Source organism: Procambarus clarkii, chromosome 5, assembly GCF_040958095.1.
Source record: "Procambarus clarkii isolate CNS0578487 chromosome 5, FALCON_Pclarkii_2.0, whole genome shotgun sequence".
In the NCBI taxonomy this organism is placed as follows: Eukaryota; Metazoa; Arthropoda; class Malacostraca; order Decapoda; family Cambaridae; genus Procambarus; species Procambarus clarkii.
This window is the reverse complement of record NC_091154.1, coordinates 38229192-38250052: the sequence shown is the minus strand read 5'-3', so window position 1 is coordinate 38250052 and position 20861 is coordinate 38229192. Positions and strand designations below refer to the sequence as shown.

Sequence of the window (20861 nt, the reverse complement as noted above, 5' to 3'; positions counted from 1 at the left end):
ACCTCCTGTGTTAAATAATTCATCCTTGTCTAACCATGTTAATTCCCCTGTGAATTTTGTATGTGGTGATCTTATCTCCCCGAGCTCTTCTGTCTTCCAGCGACGAGAAATGCAGTTCACACAGCCTTTCCTCGTAACTTATGCCTCTTAGTTCTGGGACTAGCCTAGTGGCATACCTCTGAACGTTTATCAGCTTTATCTTGTGCTTGGCAATATATGGGTTCCATTCTGGGGCCGCATACTCCAGGATTGGTCTTACATTTGTGGTATACAAGGTTCTGAAAGATTCCTTTCTCAGGTTCCTGAAAGCAGTTCTGATGTTAGCCAGCCTCGCATACGCCGCAGATTTTATTCTTTTGAGGTGGGCTTCAGGAGACAGGTTTGGAGTGATATCAACTCCTAGATCTTCCTCTCTGTCCGTTTCGTGAAGGACTTCAACTACCACTCGGTATCCTCCGCCTAGTGTCATTACCTTACATATAATTGGTTGAACTTTAGTAGCCATATGTTGGACCAATAGCCATTTGTGTTGTAGGATGAGTGTTGAAGTGGGTGTAAGTGCGTGTGTGTGGGAGTAATTGAGTGCAGAGTGAGGGAGAAGTGAGCGTTTAGAAGCTGGATTACGAGAGAGGTTATGAGAACATCCCCCCCCCTGACACTTGAGTGCCGGAAAGCGAGAGGTGATAACACGAGAAGACTCCAGCAAGGAACTTGAACCATAACGGAAAGACAACTCCCGGGATCTGACAAGGGAAGGAACATACGAGTACACCTAGTCCCAAGCCTATACTCACCTAAAGTACATGTAAACGTTGTCATACCATCGGCATGTGCAAACCTGACAAGCATTCGAGTTGCTTTCAGGAATGTGGATCTGAACGAATTATGGGAACTACATTATTTATAGTAGATCTATGCAGTCCCTGATTGAAAATTCACGAATAAATTCAATATATTTATCATAGCAAACATTGTGATTAAGAGCATAGAAGGCTTCGAGTTACGGCCTCACTTAACTTAACTTTAAGGACTTCAACTTATCAACTGAAGTTGGTAACTTTAGTTCTTTTTCGTTTTTCTCTCTCAAGGGCCTTACCCGCCAAACAAACACCGAAACTACGACGTTGGTACAACGTTCGAACAAGTTTTAACACTTCCTAACCAGTTATAACAACCAATATACCAAGTTGTAAATCCGTTCTAATACGTCATAAACACGTTAAGCCAAGATGTAACAACTTTATTACAAGTTGTAACAAGCGGAAAATAGAGACAGTTTCGGTTTGTGTTTCCAGGGTAGTATCTCTTTCCTCACAGATTCTACTCTTAAGTACGACGAAGTTATCAAGACTTAGCGGAAATAGATAACCAAAAGAAGACTTTTGTTATCCTATTTTGAGACACTTAAAGATGTTACACGACTCTGAATATCTACCACCTACGGGCTATTCATGCCCATACCACCTCTTGTGGTGGCTTAATCTTCAACAAAAACAACTCAAACTCTAGCAGCGAACTGGCTACCTTCCTCCCAAGGTTTAACCCACAAGCAAGTCTTAACCTAGAGAACTGACGGACGATCTAGGTTAAGACTTCTTAGTGATGTAATAATATAAATCTGAAAACGTGAGAATGTACCGCATGGCCAAACAGTGGCCCCCACCTGAGAGAAATGAACCATGTTTTAATAAAACCTCAAAGGAAAGCGGGTTTCAGTGTTGACATTGTATCCGGCGAGACCAACAAGAGCGATCGGATAATCCCCTGTCAAGATAGGACGTCCGGGGTCATAAATCAGGCGGCGGACATGTTAAAAACGACCTCAGTATAACTAGAGGTAAAACAAGGTCAAGGTTTTGACGTCACGGCTCGAGAGAGAGAGAGAGAGAGAGAGAGAGAGAGAGAGAGAGAGAGAGAGAGAGAGAGAGAGAGAGAGAGAGAGAGAGAGAGAGAGAGAGAGAGAGAGAGAGAAAGAGAGAGAGAGAGAGAGAGAGAGAGAGAGAGAGAGAGAGAGAGAGAGAGAGAGAGAGAGAGAGAGAAGAGAGAGAGAGAGAGAGAGACAGACAGACAGAGAGACAGAGAAGAATAGGCCAATTAAAATTTATTAACAGTAATATTAACAATAAAATTGCTGCTATTATCGAATCAAACAAGAAAACTTTATTCACAATTGGTTGTACATTTATAACTGACTGTTAAACTAAATTTCAGAACATTATTTCCATAAAGTTCGTAACAATAGCAAAACATGTAATCACTATAAATATATATCGTATTATCTAGATTTAGATTTAGAAAGCTTATTCGTCAGTGATTCATATATCATTAAAGTTCTGGCTGGAGTAAACAGGTATACAGCCATAGGAAAAATAACTTACAGCTTCCAATTAGATGGCTGAGATTTATCTTGGCAAAACATACAGCATATTTTTATTTTTTTACAATTTGAAGGATTAATATGTACACTAATTATATCATTCAGTTATTGATTTCTGCATACACTAAACATTTGACCACTACTACTACAACCACCACTACTGCTACTATTATTACTACTACTACTATTACTACTAATACTTATACTACTTCAACAACTAATAATAAGTACTATTTATACTACTATTACTACGGCTGCTGCTGCTAGTATATCTAAGCATTCCTTTTAGCATGTTCTCTGGCTGACATACATATATATTAATATTTTATGCACATGATAAGATTAATATGGCCTTCTTGTCGTTCCAGGCTGGGATTCGAATCGACAGGTGTTCCAGCATTGTGGGCAGGACCCTTGGGGGACTCTGGGTGGCACCTGATTCACGCCCTGATGGTGGCACCTGTTCTGAGCCCTTTAGATGGGTCTGATCCAAGCCCCGAAGGTGGTACCTGATCTCTGTTACGTTGTTACGTTACGGTTCCCTCTTCAGTAGCCGTTCTATGGCTCAAAATTACTCTTCCCTTCTAATGATAATTCTAAGATCACGTTTACTGCTGTCCCTTCTACCCTTTACATGTATCTGAACATACTCTCTTTCTTTGATGACCAAGGGCCAGATTCACGAAAGCACTTACGCAAGTACTTACGAACGTGTACATCTTTCCTCAGCATGAAAACTTCCCATTCAACTGTTGTTATTGTTATAAACAGCCTCCTGGTGCTTCGGAGCTCATTAACTGTTTAATAAATGGAAACAAAGCCACCAAAGATTGAGAAAAGATGTACACGTTCGTAAGTACTTGCGTAAGTGCTTTCGTGAATCTGGCCCCAAATTAATATCAAACTGTGCGGAGAAACGAGGATGTTTCGGTCCAGGACCGAAACATCCTCGTTTCGTCGCCGTTTCTGCACTTTCGTATGTGTGGTTTGGTTATCATATCTTCAGCCTCGTTAATGTGACTCATCGTCTACATATGCTTTTTGTCTACGTACAAGATTCTGAACACGTCGTTGTTCGCTAACAAGGATCTTATCTCATGCTTTACGAGGCTTGACTCATCCCTAAACGTTGACATATCTTAAACATCCTTAATTCCTCTCACGGACATGAGCACATTCCCCCCTAAGAGCCTTACAGGGACCTGGCATCTGGACATATGTGAGAACATATCACATATGTCTGTTATTCATCTCCTCTCCACCGGTTGGTTCTTCATCCCCTCTACACCTGTTCCTCCCTCACCACACACCTGTCCCTCCCCCCACCACACACCTGTCCATCACCACACACCTGTCTCTCTTTACCTTCAACGTAAGAGGCTTAAGGCATCGTCTGGTTTATCGATGAGACGCTTACAGTGCTGCCAGAGCCTGCCTGAGGCCCCACACCGAGGCCTCACACCTGAGGCCCCACACCTGAGGCCTCACACCGAGGCCTCACACCGAGGCCTCACACCGAGGCCTCACACCGAGGCCTCACACCGAGGCCTGATTGAGTTAAACTAATTTTTTAATACAAGTCATTAACCACGCGCTCCTTATAATTGATTTTCACGCTCAGTTAGTACGGTCAAACGGCATAGTTTATGTTATTCTACGGTTTGTGTAACTCTCTCTCTCTCTCTCTCTCTCTCTCTCTCTCTCTCTCTCTCTCTCTCTCTCTCTCTCTCTCTCTCTCTCTCTCTCTCTCTCTCTCTCTCTCTCTCTCTCTCTCTCTCTCTCTCTCTCTCTCTCTCTCTCTCTCTCTCTCTCTCTCTCTCTCTCTCTCTCTCTCTCTCTCTCTCTCTCTCTCTCTCTCTCTCTCTCTCTCTCTCTCTCTCTCTCTCTCTCTCTCTCTCTCTCTCTCTCTCTCTCTCTCTCTCTCTCTCTCTCTCTCTCTCTCTCTCTCTCTCTCTCTCTCTCTCTCTCTCCCTCTGTCTCTCTCTCTCTCTCCCTCTCTCTCTCTCTCTCTCTCTCTCTCTCTCTCTCTCTCTCTCTCTCTCTCTCTCTCTCTCTCTCTGTCTCTCTCTCCCTCTGTCTCTCTCTCTCTCTCTCTCTCTCTCTCTCTCTCTCTCTCTCTCTCTCTCTCTCTCTTTCTCTCTCAAACACAAAATTCCTAAAGAAAATACGTTCTCTTCATTTATATTTTTGCTTCAGTTTTTGCAAAGTTCATTTATGTCTCGAGATTAATTTGCTTGAGCTTAATGGATAAAGTTCAAGGGTAGAGTTAGCATTTGATGGTCAAAGTTGTGCTAATTATGTTTTGATTGCCGTATTCAGTGTTAAGACTTGCGGAGGTAGCATTTCTGTGATTAATATTTTTTGATAAAAGGTTTTGTTCCAGATGTTTAGTTACCCCTCTTACTGCCTGAGGGGCAAGTGTCGTTTTCTATGAACATTATAACGAACATTATAGCAAAGCATTGCATAATAATATTCATTATAAACTATGGGTGTTTATTTTTGTTATGAGTGGTAACCAACAACAACAAATAGTAGTAAAAATGACTTGAACAATAAGCATTACATTCTGAAAATATTTTATATATAACGTTTATTAAAAAAAAGAATCAAAGATCTAACATCTAAAAAACAAAATGGATTTTTACTATGCACACTGCAGCATGTGACTCTGAAGTCTGCACATATGAACCCCAACTATAATCATTGCACATGTAAAACATATCGTTAGTGTAAGTGAGCAGATGACAGGTCATATGTGGGTCAAAGGTCAGCGCAACATACGTGTGTGGCACAAGAATTAGCAGTGAACGAAGTATATTGTGATTGACATGGCTCAAATGCCCAACTCTCTGGATATGATGGACGAGGTCACAGCTAACCTGTTGGAGCCGGCAGCTTCGACGGGAAGATTTGTAAACACCGAAGGCACTACAGACGCTCTCTGGGATACAGAAGACACATCGGAGGCGCTGACGGAGACCATTCTGGCGACTCTGAACCTCAACGTGTCAGCGTGGGAGGGCGGAGTACTGCCGCGGGAGAAGTGCGACTTCCTGCTGGAGATCAACTACTCCCTGCCCAACCTGACGTGTTTGAACCACGCCCCGGAGTTCACTTCGGAGTCTCAGGTCCGCAGCATCGTGCTGGCTGTGATGGCCGCGCTCTCTCTGGTGGGCAACACCGCCACCATCGTCAGTATAGCCAGGGAAAAGAGACGTTCCCGTTCCACCGTCTACACGCTCATTCACCACCTGTCAGTGGCGGACCTGTTTGTCACGTTCACCTGCCTCACCGCCGAGTCCATCTGGACCTTCACAGTGCAGTGGGTGGCCGGAAACTTTCTTTGTAAGCTCATCAAGTACCTGCAAATGTTCAGCTTGTATCTCTCCACCTTCATCTTGGTTCTCATCGGAGTGGACCGGTTCACTGCGGTGAGGTACCCGATGAGACGATCCGGCACTCAACGGCACTCTGGCTACGGCATCATCTTCGTCTGGGTCTTGAGCGCTGTCTTGAGCATACCTCAGGTAGGTCCTCAACTGGTAAGAAGTGTAATGCCACAGGTAGATCTTTTAGGATAATAATAATGAGAAAATCAATTGAAGTCATGAGGTGACTGGAACCAGCGATCAAGGTACAGCCAGCCTCGCTCCTTACCCCCTGTACCACGACGTGGGGCACGGGGGTAAGGTATTCTCCTAAACATCAATAATAATATGAATAATAATAACACTTTAGCAGTCTTTTGTATATATGTTATTTATGGATGTAGTGATCCTTGTATGGTCTTCCGGGTTGACGTCTTCTCTTCATAAATATAAAACACTGGCAAAAATAAGTCATATATATGTCAAGTACAATGTGCTGGTTTGTTGTCAATACATTATGAGCAGACAGTCGTCACTGCGGTCAAGTGTGTCACTGGCTGAAGTGCTGGCAGACTCTGCCCTCTGCGTTAAACCATACATCTTAATATCTTCATTGATTTGATCAATATAATCTAATTTTTTGCGCCAAAAATAACGTTAAGATATTTTGTAGAATCATATATTATATCCTCAGATCGACAGCCCATAAATTCCCTCTCCCCTCAACAGAATCATAAACATATGTCAGACCAATTCTGGAGTATGCGGCTCCAGCGAGGCGTCTATTCCTAATGAAGCACAAGATGAAGTTACAGAAGGTTCATATGCCTCTAGACTAGTTCTAGAACTACGAGGTATGAGTTATGAGGAAAGGCTGCGTGAATTGAAACTCACGTCGCTGGAAGACCAAAGAGTTTGGGAAGCCATGATCACGACATATAAAATTATCAGGGGAATTGTTAGGAAATACATAGACAGGCTACTTAACACGGGTGGTAATCGCACAAGGGGACAAAGGTGGAAACAAAGTACCCAAATGAACCACAGCGACATTACAAAGAACTGTCCCAATGTCAGTGTAGTTAACAAATGGAATGCACTAGGCAGTGATGTGGTGGAGGCAGACCCCATTCACAGTTTCAAATGTAGATATGATATATCTCAATAGGCTAAAGACCTGTGAACCAGTTGATTGACAGTTGAGAGGCGGGATCAAAGACCCGAAGCTCAACCACCGCCAGCATAATTAGGGGGAGTATAATTTGGAGAGTATTCACAAACCCACTCATTCATAAGCATAAACGAACGTACACACACACACACACACACACACACACACACACACACACACATATATTATATCCTCACACACACACACACACACACACACACACACACACACACACCAGAGTTAAAAAAAAGAAGGGAGAGGAGGGATATGAGTATTTTATACTCAATGAGTATAAAATTTATCCCCTGAGTATAAAATACTCAGGGGAATTGATAAAGTGGAAATAGATGAAATGTTCACACGTAATACTAACAGAACGAGGGGACATGGGTGGAAGCTGGAAACTCAGATGAGTCACAGAGATGTTAAGAAGTTTTCTTTTAGCGTGAGAGTAGTGAAAAAATGGAATACACTTAAGGAACAGGTTGTGGAAGCAAACTCTATTCATAATTTTAAAACTAGGTATGACATGGAAATAGGACCGGAGTCTTTGCTGTAAACAACAGATGGCTCGAAAGGCGGGATCCAAGAGTCAGTGCTCGATCCAACAGGCACAAATAGGTGATTTAAAATAGGTGAGCACACACACACACACACACACACACACACACACACACACACACACACACACACACACACACACACACACACACACACACACACACACACACACACACACACACACACACACACATTACTGCCTTATTAAACTGACTGATAATGACTTGGCCTGTAATGGATGACGTTGCTTTAATCATTGTAAATGGTCGCTAATTATTTTAGAGGTGCGATGAATTTATAAAGCATGACAGAATCAAAAGAAATTTATCCAATAATTTATATTATGTTGTCAATGGCGGTTGATGCGATGGACGGTGGTTGTAGTGAGCGAAAAATTTACTAACGAATAACAATACCCGGTAATAATATTACTAGTGAATATTAATAATAATTTTCTCAACTGCAGGAGAGAATAATCCACTGGATATTATCCAACAGCAGGAGAGTAATCCACTGGATATTATCCAACAGCAGGAGAGAATAATCCACCGGCTATTATCCAACAGCAGGAGAGTAATCTACTGGCTATTATCCAACAGCAGGAGAGTAATCCACTGGCTATTATCCAACAGCAGGAGAGTAATCCACTGGCTATTATCCAACAGCAGGAGAGAATAATCCACTGGTTATTATCCAACAGAAGGAGAGAATAATCCACTTGTTATTATTTTATTATCCAACAGCAGGAGACGTTAATCCACTGGATATTATCCAACAACAAAAGAGAATAATCCACTTGTTATTATCCAACATCAGAAGAAAATAATTCACTTGTTATTATCCAACAGCAGGAAGAATAATCCACTCGCTATTTCTATTATTTCACGTTATTTAAGATCATCTTCATTGTATCCTGGTATTTGCCTTCCCTGTTCGCTATATTCCGGTAACGGTCTTTCCAATATACAACATCCTGGTAATCTCCTGCCCGGTACATTATATCCCGATAATCTTCTACTCGGTAAACCATTTCCTGGTAACCTAATACCCGGTACACCATTTCCAGTATAATCTAATACCCGGTACACCATTTCCTGATAACTTAATACCCGGTACACCATTTAGTGGTAATCTCCTACCCGGTACACCATTTCCTGGTAATCTAATACCCGGTACACCATTTCCTGATAACTTAATACCCGGTACACCATTTCCTGGTAATCTAATACCCGGTACACCATTTCCTGGTAATCTAATACCCGGTACACCATTTCCTGATAACTTAATACCCGGTACACCATTTAGTGGTAATCTCCTACCCGGTACACCATTTCCTGGTAATCTAATACCCGGTACACCATTTCCTGATAACTTAATACCCGGTACACCATTTCCTGGTAATCTAATACCCGGTACACCATTTCCTGGTAATCTAATACCCGGTACACCATTTCCCGGCAATCTAGTACCCGGTACAAGTGTTAAATAATGGTAATGGCTTAGCGCTCTCTCCTGATAATTCCCTTACCTTTTACCCAATACACCTAATCAGCTCAACATTTCCAGCCTGTAATATTAATGTTATTAATGTCACATAGATGAAACAGCTAATTAAGGGATCATTAATGAGCCCAGATACAAACTTTGCTTTTTAATTCACAGCAAATTACACTCTGAGTCTTACCAGTTTTGATAAGTAATCAGAACAAATCTGAGGCTCTCGAAATGTTTTGGTCAAGTTCATAATTTTTGGTTTCTAACTAGATGATATGAAAATTTTTTGTCTTTCACTTAAGTAAAGAATTGATCAATTCGGCCCCCCGGAGTTCTCAGAGTAAAGGTTAATTGGTTTTGTGTTATCTTTGGAGTTTTTTGTATGTAATTAATATTACTGCTTCAAATTCTTCTACTAGATCCACTATTAAAGAAAATGTGAATATTGTGTAAAATGTGAAATGGGATTATTACCATTAATATTAATATTACTACTAAATCTACTACTACTCTTACTACCGCTACTACTAATATTAATGACAATGAGAAAATCCGTATGGAGCCGTGCTGAGGGCTCGAACCTAAACGGTGGGTTTTCCTACGCACACGCTCTAGCGACTAGACCACGACATGGTCATAAGGATCGCAACCTGGAGTTCTATACGTGGTCTAGGCGCTAGAAGCGTTTGTCTGGAAAATCCCTCTGCAAAGGCTCGAACCCTCATCACTGCTCCTACGGAATTTTCTCATTAGTTCAGTCACGTTAGTGTGATTACTCTCTGTGTGATGTGAAATCACATTACACTTGTTGTATCAAAGAGAAAATCAGTAGAAGCCATGATGAGATTCGAACCTGTACACTGGGTACTTCCCCCAGCACACGCCTTTAAACCCAGTGTCCTTCCGAAGGTAGGGTGTGTGTTGACCAGACCACATAGGGTGCATAGGGTGTGTGTGTAGTAGGCAGCCATCAGTCTCAGGAGACTATGGAGTTTCGTTCTGGTTTGTCGGTCTGGAGTGGCCTCTCCAGGGCTCAAAGCCAGGGTAAGTTGATTTGGAGGAGAAGCTGTTACCCAAGCAGCAGGTTAAATGTGAGTACTATTTAATATTCTCACATTTAAGTACCAAATCTAGTCTGTACCCCATGACATGCAACGTATACTAAACATGTAAAAAAAAACTTACATCATTTTTTATTATATACACTATACATGTAAATACAAAACACATCCAGTAAACGACACGACATTTTCACATTTACATAAAGGTTAAAAATCCCCCCAAAGAAAATTAACCCACGGATAAAGGATAATGAAGACTGCTCATAATGAATGGTAAAATAATGAGCATGAATAATGATCGTTCATTACCTAAGTCCCAGATATTCTCCATTTATCTTACTTAAAGAATGACTGATGAAGGCGTGCAGCAAATTTGGCCTTAAAGAGGGTTAATTTCCCCCCTTTTTCAGAAACAAGTAAAATTTGTTTTGTAATTTGGTGCTTCAGTAGTAAGGGTTGGATAATAAGGATGGTGTAAAACAAGAATATTGAGTTTATCTACAGAACAAGCTTTATTTATTAATAAATAAATCAATAAAGCAACACCCATCACAGTCATTACATTAAAGATCACAATACAGACTCAATATACACTATTACAGTACAGCATCAATATATAATACCCCAAGGTTAAATATATAACATTATACAAATCCTCCCACACACCACATCAATAATATACATCCCCAAAACCCCAACATACAACATCATACGATATCCCAACAAGCACCTCTCCACAACATTAAACACCATACAACATCCACACATCATTCAAAATCAACCTTGCAACGCCCTACAACAAAATACAACGCCTCAGCATACAACACCACACTACAACACACTACACTAAGAGCTACAACAAACCAGCATGCGGCACTATACTACATCCTCACTAGTTCACACGCTACAGCAGCGTTTTGTATTTTGCAATGTAGCAACATTAACAGTACAGTTGCAACTCTGGCATCCACGTGCAGGACGACATTATTTGCAAGGTATACGCTATTTGACCTTTGCATACACCTTTACACGGTACACTAGAATAGTCGAAAACATGAACAGAGTTATAATGTTATTCACCGAGAAGGTCAAGTTTCTTACTTCAGCTATAAGCTTTATTGAACTAGTTCAAATAACAGGAAATTCAATCAGTAAAAACTAGTAATAAACTCTCAGATAATTAATAAATTAAACCACGTGGTAATTCAACTTAATTTGATTTATATAGAATATCGGGAAAGAAACTTATTAAAACCTAAGTTTGCATTTCTCTTCACTGGGATAAAATGTAAATTAAAATGACTTTAAGGATACATAGTACGCAAGCCACGAACACCATACATACATATATATATATATATATATATATATATATATATATATATATATATATATATATATATATATATATATATATATATATATATATATATATATATAATAGGAAGGGAGTACCACCTCTAGCTGGAAGAAGGGGGACCCATAGCCTCGGAGGAAACCACGCATAACGCATTAGAGGGAATGTTTAGATCCCCTCCAATACAGTTTCTGTGTGCTTTTCTCCTACCACCCCCTTCCTTGAATATTTTTTGTGCTTTATTATGCATTTGATGGTTACAAGATATACATGGGTTGATACAAAAATAATAATGCAAAAAGGTGCTTAAAGGTTATGGATCTCTTGAAGAACACAACAATGGGAAACATTGATGAATGTCACAGACGGGTTCGATCATTGTTGCAAGTCAAACACTTCTTCGAATTCCTCTGAAGTTGGACTAGTGCCCAAGACGCAACAGGCATTTCCCCTCTGAATCGCAACACTGAGGCGCTGGAACAAGAATCTTTTTGCTCTCTGGTCTTTTGTAGCGCTGATCAATTTGTCCCCCAATTCCTTCAGGAACTTCAATGCACATTTTCCCCACGAACCGAGGGTCTCCGAGCCGATCGGAACAAAGCTGTAGCAGTGTGCTAGACCTCTGTATTTAATAATTTTCGGCGATTCCCTGAAAGAAGCAGCACCACCGCTTTCACGTGTGCTGTAGTGGAGGTAGGTACTGGCAAGTGTGGCAGCGCACGTGTAGTCCCATACCACTTGCTTACCATCCTTCCAAGGTAGCAAGGTGACCCCATCAGGGCGCTTCTGAGGGTCGTTAGGTCTGGATAAGTGTGGTTCTCTTTGTGCCGGGCAGCGGGCTGTGGCGAGGCTCCTCTTGATGATGTCGTTGACTTCTTCATGTCTTGCAATTTTACCCTGTGATTTACGACATACCAGACCATGACGACCATATTGGTCTGCCATCGCAGTTCCGCAGATGCACCTATGTTCGGTGAGGATGGGGGCGGCAAGGCGAAGGGTATATATATATATATATATATATATATATATATATATATATATATATATATATATATATATATATATATATATATATATATATATATATATATATATATATATAATATATATATATATATATATATATATATATATATATATATATATATATATATATATATATATATATATATATATATATATATATATATATATATATAGCGCTGGGGACAATTGGGGGAATTGGGGGACAAATTGATCAGCGCTACAAAAGACCAGAGAGCAAAAAGTTTCTTGTTCCAGCGCCTCAGTGTTGCGATTCAGAGGGGAAATGCCTGTTGCGTCTTGGGCACTAGTCCAACTTCAGAGGAATTCGAAGAAGTGTTTGACTTGCAACAATGATCGAACCCATCTGTGACATTCATCAATGTTTCCCATTGTTGTGTTCTTCAAGAGATCCATAACCTTTAAGCACATTTTTGCATTATTATTTTTGTATCAACCCATGTATATCTTGTAACCATCAAATGCATAATAAAGCACAAAAAATATTCAAGGAAGGGGGTGGTAGGAGAAAAGCACACAGAAACTGTATTGGAGGGGATCTAAACATTCCCTCTAATGCGTTATGCGTGGTTTCCTCCGAGGCTAGGGGTCCCCCTTCTTCCAGCTAGAGGTGGTACTCCCTTCCTATTTAAAAAAAAAAAAAAAAAAAAAAAAAAAAAAAAAAAAAAAAAAAAAAAAAAAAAAAAAAAAAAAAAAAAAAAAAAAAAAAAAATATATATATATATATATATATATACATATATATATATATATATATATATATATATATATATATATATATATATATATATATATATATATATATGTATATATATGTATATATATTCCCACCAGACGCAAAGGGCAGGATTCATGTTATTGTAAGATTTTGGTAGAGATATAGTGGCTTGGGTGAAGCGTGGGAGAGCAGCAGCTATCACAGTTAGGGGTGGATGATGAGCAGCCATCACTGGTAGGATGGATGATGAGTAGCTGTCACTGGTAGGGTGTGGATGACAAACAGCCATCACTGGTAAGGTGGATGACAAGCAGCCATCACTGGTAGGGTGGATGACAAGCTGGCACTACTGGTAGGGTGGATGGCAAGCAGCTGTCACTGGTAGGATGGATGATGAGTGACCGTCATTGGTAGGTTGGATGATGAGCAGCCATCACTGGTAGGGGTGGATAAGGGTCACCCAACACTGGCTGAGTGAACGAGGACCAGCGAGTCAAACATTACAAAACTGTGCAATAACTATGCCAACCCCCGCGAGTCCCTTCTCACCCAGCAGAGTATAATTGGCTTCTGATCGCAAGTCTTTATTAAAACACTGTTATCGTTCTCGCTTATGAGGGTACATTCGCGCTACAAGATGCTCAAGTGTCTCCAGATTGCCTTGGGGGCTGTTTGGAAGTCTATGATCTATGTACCATTGCTGTATATAGCAAAGTTATCTCTGAGACTGTTGATTTAATTTGTAACATTTTAGAGTGGCAAAATAATGGCTCGGTAGTATTCAAGTCACTAAGAATCTACAAAATGTTCCTGATCCTGCATGCTACTTTGAGGTTGTCCACCTACTTTGAAGCTACAAATGTTTCTGAGAGCACAGAGTTGACACATCCACTCACTCTTAAAGTAATTAGTTCGTTACCTTAATGGATACGTCCCATTCCTTTAGGTTTTTTCTTCCAGATGATGTAAGTTTAGAAACATCATGTTAGCTGAAGGCAACTAATTCGATCTTGGGTTCAGGTTTTTAGCCACTGTAGGACATTTTGTGATAAAACATTCCCTGACATAATTATTCACCATTTTGACTATTCACTGTATTGTGTTTTGATACAGGCACATCCTAGCTAAATAACATCAGGGTCCTATGTAATTCTGGCGAACATTTGTCTTACCTTCAGGTACCTGAGTATGGAAAAGCTTAGACACTATATTTACCTGTGATAAGAGACACTACACTACCTATGAGACACTGCGTTATCCATAAAAATTCAGTACTAGAATACGCAAACTAAATGTGGAATTCCCTTCATAAATCCCATAACGTATAACTAAAGAAAATCGTAATGATTCGCTACAAGTCGTAACATTAAAAGTGCAAGGTAAGATAAAAGGAAGATATTGCTTGCCCTTCCCACGTAGGGAAATAGAAAGGAAAGAGGGGAAATGATTGCGTTATAAAAAATATTTAAAGAACAATGTTATTTGTAGGTTTAAATGCATATATGATAGAAATCTCGCGTATCAGGAGCTTTTGAATTACAATATCGACAGCTGAAAATTCAGCGCCTAAGGGCCGACATTCGGTTCTGAGGCATGATTACCTCAGGGAAATAATAACTACAAAGTGAGTACGAAAACACTCAAGCCTCCTTCCTTCTACAGTCGAAATAGCTTAATGCATTCACCTGAAAAAAATTACCTTACCTCAGATCCACCTTCCTCCACACACAAAACAAATACAGACATACACACAGGAAATAGGGCGTTATGATCTGACAGAATCTCTCCATTGATACTAAACAGAGCATCAAAGTGTACACAAAACGAGGATCAGAAGAAAGAGAAGTCAGAGATGTAGTGTATCAACACAGAGCAGAGTGACGTCAGGAAGAACCTCTTCAGCATGACTTAAATCAGTTGCACGGGTTAGTTCCCGTTATTTGAGACAGGAAGCCTGTGTGTATATATAAATACTTGGGTTTGCATCGAGTTCCCTTCCCCCCCTTTCCTTTGATCAAACTACTGCTTTTCCCCATGATGTAACCCCCACATTAGTTGCCTAACTCCAGGGTACCTATTTACTGCTAGGTAAACCGAAGCACTAGGTGAAAGGAAACATGCAGCCCCTATAGACCCTCCAAGGAATCGAATCCGGGATCCCCCGATTTTGAGTAGAGAAGGAAGCCACCTGTACTTCGAGACCATTTAGATGGAAGGAGTGGTCGGGATCTTTATATACACAGCTTTAACGGGCTCAAGAGCATTGTCTTGCTCTAGAGTATTGCTGGACCATGCAAACCAATTTAAATTAAGTGAGATGTGTACAGAATCCTACTCTACACATCCATGTTCGCTCATTAACACATTCTTCGTCATTGTGCTAAATAGTTTATCATTTTATCCAGTTATTTATATTATTTGATAAGCTAAGTCAGTATTTATCATGATTATGTATGTGTTTAAACGCTGAAATGTTCCTTGAACATTTCCTAGACTGTGAGTGACGCGTCTCTATGTAACAGGACACGACCCGTTAACAACAAACCTTCCAGTCATAAACTTTTATATTATTTCGCGTCAGTTATACAGAATGGTTCACAAATATCCACCCAATTCAGGGAGATATACTTTCCTAGCTCACTTTGTTAAAGTGTTTCCGCTCGTAAGAACGAGTTCGCTTGTTAAAATGGTCTCATTCCTAAGAATGAGTTCTGTCGTAAGAATGGGTGTAATCATAAAAATGGGTTCCCTCGTAGGCATTTTGCAACCCATGCAATGAGAGCTGGCAATTTCGGCGGTGATGAGGCACTAGAATGCAAAATACTGCGTAAAGAGCTTCTGCTGTGGTATTCTTCTTAATACCACGCCTTTAGCACGGCACTGTAGAATACCAGCGTAGCTACGATACAGTACCCCCAAACTACCACAATCAGTCTCGACCTGAATGTATACCATAAGGTGTGGATATTATCGCCCTCACGGGAGGCGGATAATGCCACGAGCTGTACCCCCGCGATAGAGTAGAGATATTATTCACCCACGTTGTGCATGTTGGCCCACGGCGTGGAGCTGGTTGTATCTTGCCCACGGTGGGCTGTTCATAGCGCTCCCACGGCACAGTGGGCATCCTAACTTGCCTGTGGTGTTGTGTGTAATAACCCACCCAGGATAGATCAAGTCAAACCGACCCATGATGTAGTCAAAGAGCGCACCCACGATGTAGTGAGACAACTCACTACATCTGCCCACAAAGCAGCCTATTAAGCACAGAAAGAGCACCTAACAACCTAACACTTCACTACCAATACGGTCATTAGTACAGGCCATTATTAACACACGATAAAGTGAGGATACTGCAGGGTTGTCAGCCTCGACAACCAGAGCGCAACGCCATAATCTCCGGAGACTGCAGGATGCCTACTACTGCAGGGGAAATAAGGAGCTGGCTTGATGCAACAAACCCACAACTCCTCCTCATGCTCGTATCTAAACGTGTACACGTGAACTGGTGTCTGATACAGCTGATCAGCTACCACCCCCCCAATGTGCCACCATTCCACCAATCTGTTATTATGCAGCATGACGTCTTTACTCATCACCTCCTGTAACCAGCTCCGACTTCTATTATTTATTCACTAAACTCGACTTCTTACCGTTATGTATCATATGACCGGAATGCCACAATATAACTATATTTCATTTGGAAGTATAATTTAACATTAGCGAAATCTTTTGCCGTCGTTGTCATTGAGCGTTGATTTTAGCGTTACTTCAACCTGTTACTACTAATGAGAGTCGTCTGAACAAGTGATTCTTTAAGGAAGAGATTATCCATGTTCGGAGAGAACAGGTGGCACTCACTCAACTCCTGTCTTCCCACGGCGGGTGCCTGGTGCCCTGGGTCCATGAGGTCTACTTTATGAGGGTCTCGACCTCCAAGGCTTCGTTGGAAAGAATGAGAGCAGGTAGGTGAGGCGGTAAAGAGATGGTGAGTGGGAGGGAATGGGGGGCAAGGTATGAGGAGGTGACGATGATGAGGTAGGAGGGAAATACTGGATATAGGTAATGGGGAATTAAGAACCAGAGAGGCAGAAGATGGAGAAGAAGGCGGCGTTGAAGGAGGCAATAAAGGATATGGGAAATGGGAGGCGGAGGTAAGAGGCAGTTGCAGATGATAATGGGTTGTAACATTAGTACTGAATTACGTGTATATTAGTACACGTAAACAGCGCTGAATCTCCCTAAATTAATTTAAACTTTCCTCTCCCTCACACTCACATGAAGTGCTTCATGTCACCGCTTGTGCCTGCCTGACATACTGGTGTTATTCTTTATACGGCAGATGTTTGCTCCTTTACAAATATTTATATGAGATTACTTTCAAAATCTGCTTCACTCATGTGCTCGTGTAAATTTCTTAACTGCATAAAAGGTTTAATAGCTTTAGTATCCCCCATAGAGCAAATTGTCAGAAATTTTATCATTAAGGAACAGGTCAAAAAGATTCCTTTCCTCCTCTATCCAGGTCGACGCCCATCGTCCCTGTCATAATTCCTAGTCTGTCTTAACGCATCGTTAGTAGAAGAAATATCCAAAACTGCGAACACATCTGAACTATTTTTTTTGTTTTTGATCGCGTTAATGGTCCATGATGTCAGGCTGGGCTTCTCTAAGCAACGCTGTAGTAACGCGGAGTTTGGCAACGTTAGAGAATGGTAATGAAACAAAGCAAATATTGCGTCTTACAAACAGTACCTCCGAGAAGAACTGAAGAAACCCTCCCCCGGTAAAAAAAAAAATTAAGTATAAAACAGACATATATATAAAAATTGTCAAATTCCGTAAAACTAACTAAACAATAACATATAAAAAATATTGGTATGGAATCGTTTTATATTATACTTCCTTTGTTGATTGTTGTGATCATAACCTTTTTCCACTCCATTTCTTACCAAATTTTTACTCCTTTTCCGCCTTTTCTTAATAGGACTTGATAATAGTCAAGGGCTGACTGAAACGTCCTCATTTCCTAGACGACGTTTCAGTCCGCTGAGTGACTAATTTTCAGGTCTTGAACGAACGAAACTGGTCTTTGTCATGTTCATTTAGCTTCTCTAGACATTTCAACACTTTTAAATGATCTAACCGGGGAAACCACTGACGTACATCAGTAAGAAATAACCTAACGAAATAGCTTTATTGACAACTTAATAGAATTTCTTGACTTCAGGCGGCCTTTATCGGATCTGCAAGAAGTACTCTATCACAATTTATCATTTGCATTAATAATTAATCCACATAATTCTCACTCTAAATGATTGTGCAGATCTTCATTACACACGACGTCAAGATGGTGAACAAGGAGCAGGAGACGCACAGCGACTTAAGAACAAGGAGCAGGAGACGCACAGCGACTTAAGAACAAGGAGCAGGAGACGCACAACGACTTAAGAACAAACAGCAGGAGACGTACATCGACTTAAGAACAAGCAGCAGGAGACGTACAACGACTTAAGAACAAGCAGCAGGAGACGTACATCGACTTAAGAACAAGCAGCAGGAGACGCACAGCGACTTAAGAACAAGCAGCAGGAGACGTACAACGACTTAAGAACAAGCAGCAGGAGACGTACAACGACTTAAGAACAAGCAGCAGGAGACGTACAACGACTTAAGAACAAGCAGCAGGAGACGTACAACGACTTAAGAACAAGCAGCAGGAGACGTACATCGACTTAAGAACAAGCAGCAGGAGACGCACAGCGACTTAAGAACAAACAGCAGGAGACGCACAGCGACTTAAGAACAAGCAGCAGGAGATGTACAACGACTTAAGAACAAACAGCAGGAGACGCACAGCGACTTAAGAACAAGCAGCAGGAGACGCACAGCGACTTAAGAACAAGCAGCAGGAGACGCACAGCGACTTAAGAACAAGCAGCAGGAGATGTACAACGACTTAAGAACAAGCAGCAGGAGACGCACAGCGACTTAAGAACAAGCAGCAGGAGACGTACAACGACTTAAGAACAAGCAGCAGGAGACGCATAGCGACTTAAGAACAAGCAGCAGGAGACGCACAGCGACTTAAGAACAAGCAGCAGGAGACGCATAGCGACTTAAGAACAAGCAGCAGGAGACGCACAGCGACTTAAGAACAAGCAGCAGGAGACGCACAGCGACTTAAGAACAAGCAGCAGGAGACGCACAGCGACTTAAGAACAAGCAGCAGGAGACGCATAGCGACTTAAGAACAAGCAGCAGGAGACGCACAGCGACTTAAGAACAAGCAGCAGGAGACGCACAGCGACTTAAGAACAAGCAGCAGGAGACGCACAGCGACTTAAGAACAAGCAGCAGGAGACGCATAGCGACTTAAGAACAAGCAGCAGGAGACGCACAGCGACTTAAGAACAAGCAGCAGGAGACGCATAGCGACTTAAGAACAAGCAGCAGGAGACGCACAGCGACTTAAGAACAAGCAGCAGGAGACGCACAGCGACTTAAGAACAAGCAGCAGGAGACGCACAACGACTTAAGAACAAACAGCAGGAGACGCACAGCGACTTAAGAACAAGCAGCAGGAGACGCATAGCGACTTAAGAACAAGCAGCAGGAGACGCACAGCGACTTAAGAACAAGCAGCAGGAGACGCACAGCGACTTAAGAACAAGCAGCAGGAGACGCACAACGACTTAAGAACAAACAGCAGGAGACGCACAGCGACTTAAGAACAAGCAGCAGGAGACGCACAGTTCCTAAGAACAAACAGCAGGAGACTTACAGAAACTTAAGAACAAGCAACAGGAGACTTACAGCGACTTAAAAAAAAATATATAAGATCGTGATTGTGGGCGCGGCCCGAGCCTGTGATGGTCTGCGGCGCCCTTGGCGTCGGTCCGGACTCCGTTGGCGGCGTTCTGGATCCCTTTGGTGGCGTTCTGTGTGGTTCTGGGGTCCCCTGGTGGCGTTCTGTGTGGTTCTGGGGTCCCCTGGTGGCGTTCTGTGTGGTTCTGGGGTCCCCTGGTGGCGTTCTTTGCCTCATTACTGGTGTTCTGGACGTAGGCCAGTGCTGTTCAGGCCCAGAACACCACTAGACCGTTTTCAGGTCTCATGGGTAGAGTTCCGGGGCACTTTGGGGAGGTTTTATACGCTTTCTGTTGCGTTATGCATCACCTTTGTGGCATTCCGGTCCCCTTGGATCATTTTCTGGTCCCCGTTGGTGGCGTCCTGGCGTGTGGCGTCCTATCGGGTGGCGCTCTGCCGGGTGGCGCTCTGCCGGGTGGCGCTCTGCCAGGTTTCGTCCTGTAGGTCATCGTCCTGTAGGTCATCGTCCTCCTGGTCAGCAAGGCAGTCCATGATGGCGTACGCAAAGAATGAGGGCCCTGGGAGACATGGGAGTGCCTCGTGAAACTTGTGGGCAACATAGGTCCCAAGGAAACCTCCCACGCCAAAACAAACAATTTCTATTATCATCTTTACAAACCTAGAGAAAACCTTTTTTCATATTACTTTTTTCTGTAAGTTTTTTCACAGCTTTGGTGACTTAGTAAGACAGATGGCTCTTGACGGGTTTGTGGTGGCACGGGTGGTGGTGGCACGGGTGGTGGTGGCACGGGTAGTGTTGGCACGGGTGGTGGTGGCACGGGTGGTGGTGGTGGCACGGGTGGTGGTGGCACGGGTGGTGGTGGCACGGGTGGTGTT

The 20861-nt window shown here is 42.0% G+C and overlaps 1 protein-coding gene across 1 annotated transcript in view; it reads left to right on the top strand.

Moving 5' to 3' along the window:
* The first annotated feature begins 4767 nt into the window (after positions 1–4767).
* The window catches only part of CrzR (corazonin receptor), a 42423-nt gene continuing 26329 nt past the window's right edge, over positions 4768–20861 (top strand). The window contains exon 1 of the mRNA XM_069301402.1: positions 4768–5907. Coding sequence (XP_069157503.1) covers positions 5209–5907 — 699 coding nt within the window. The 5' untranslated portion in view covers positions 4768–5208. The remainder of the gene's footprint in view (positions 5908–20861) is intronic.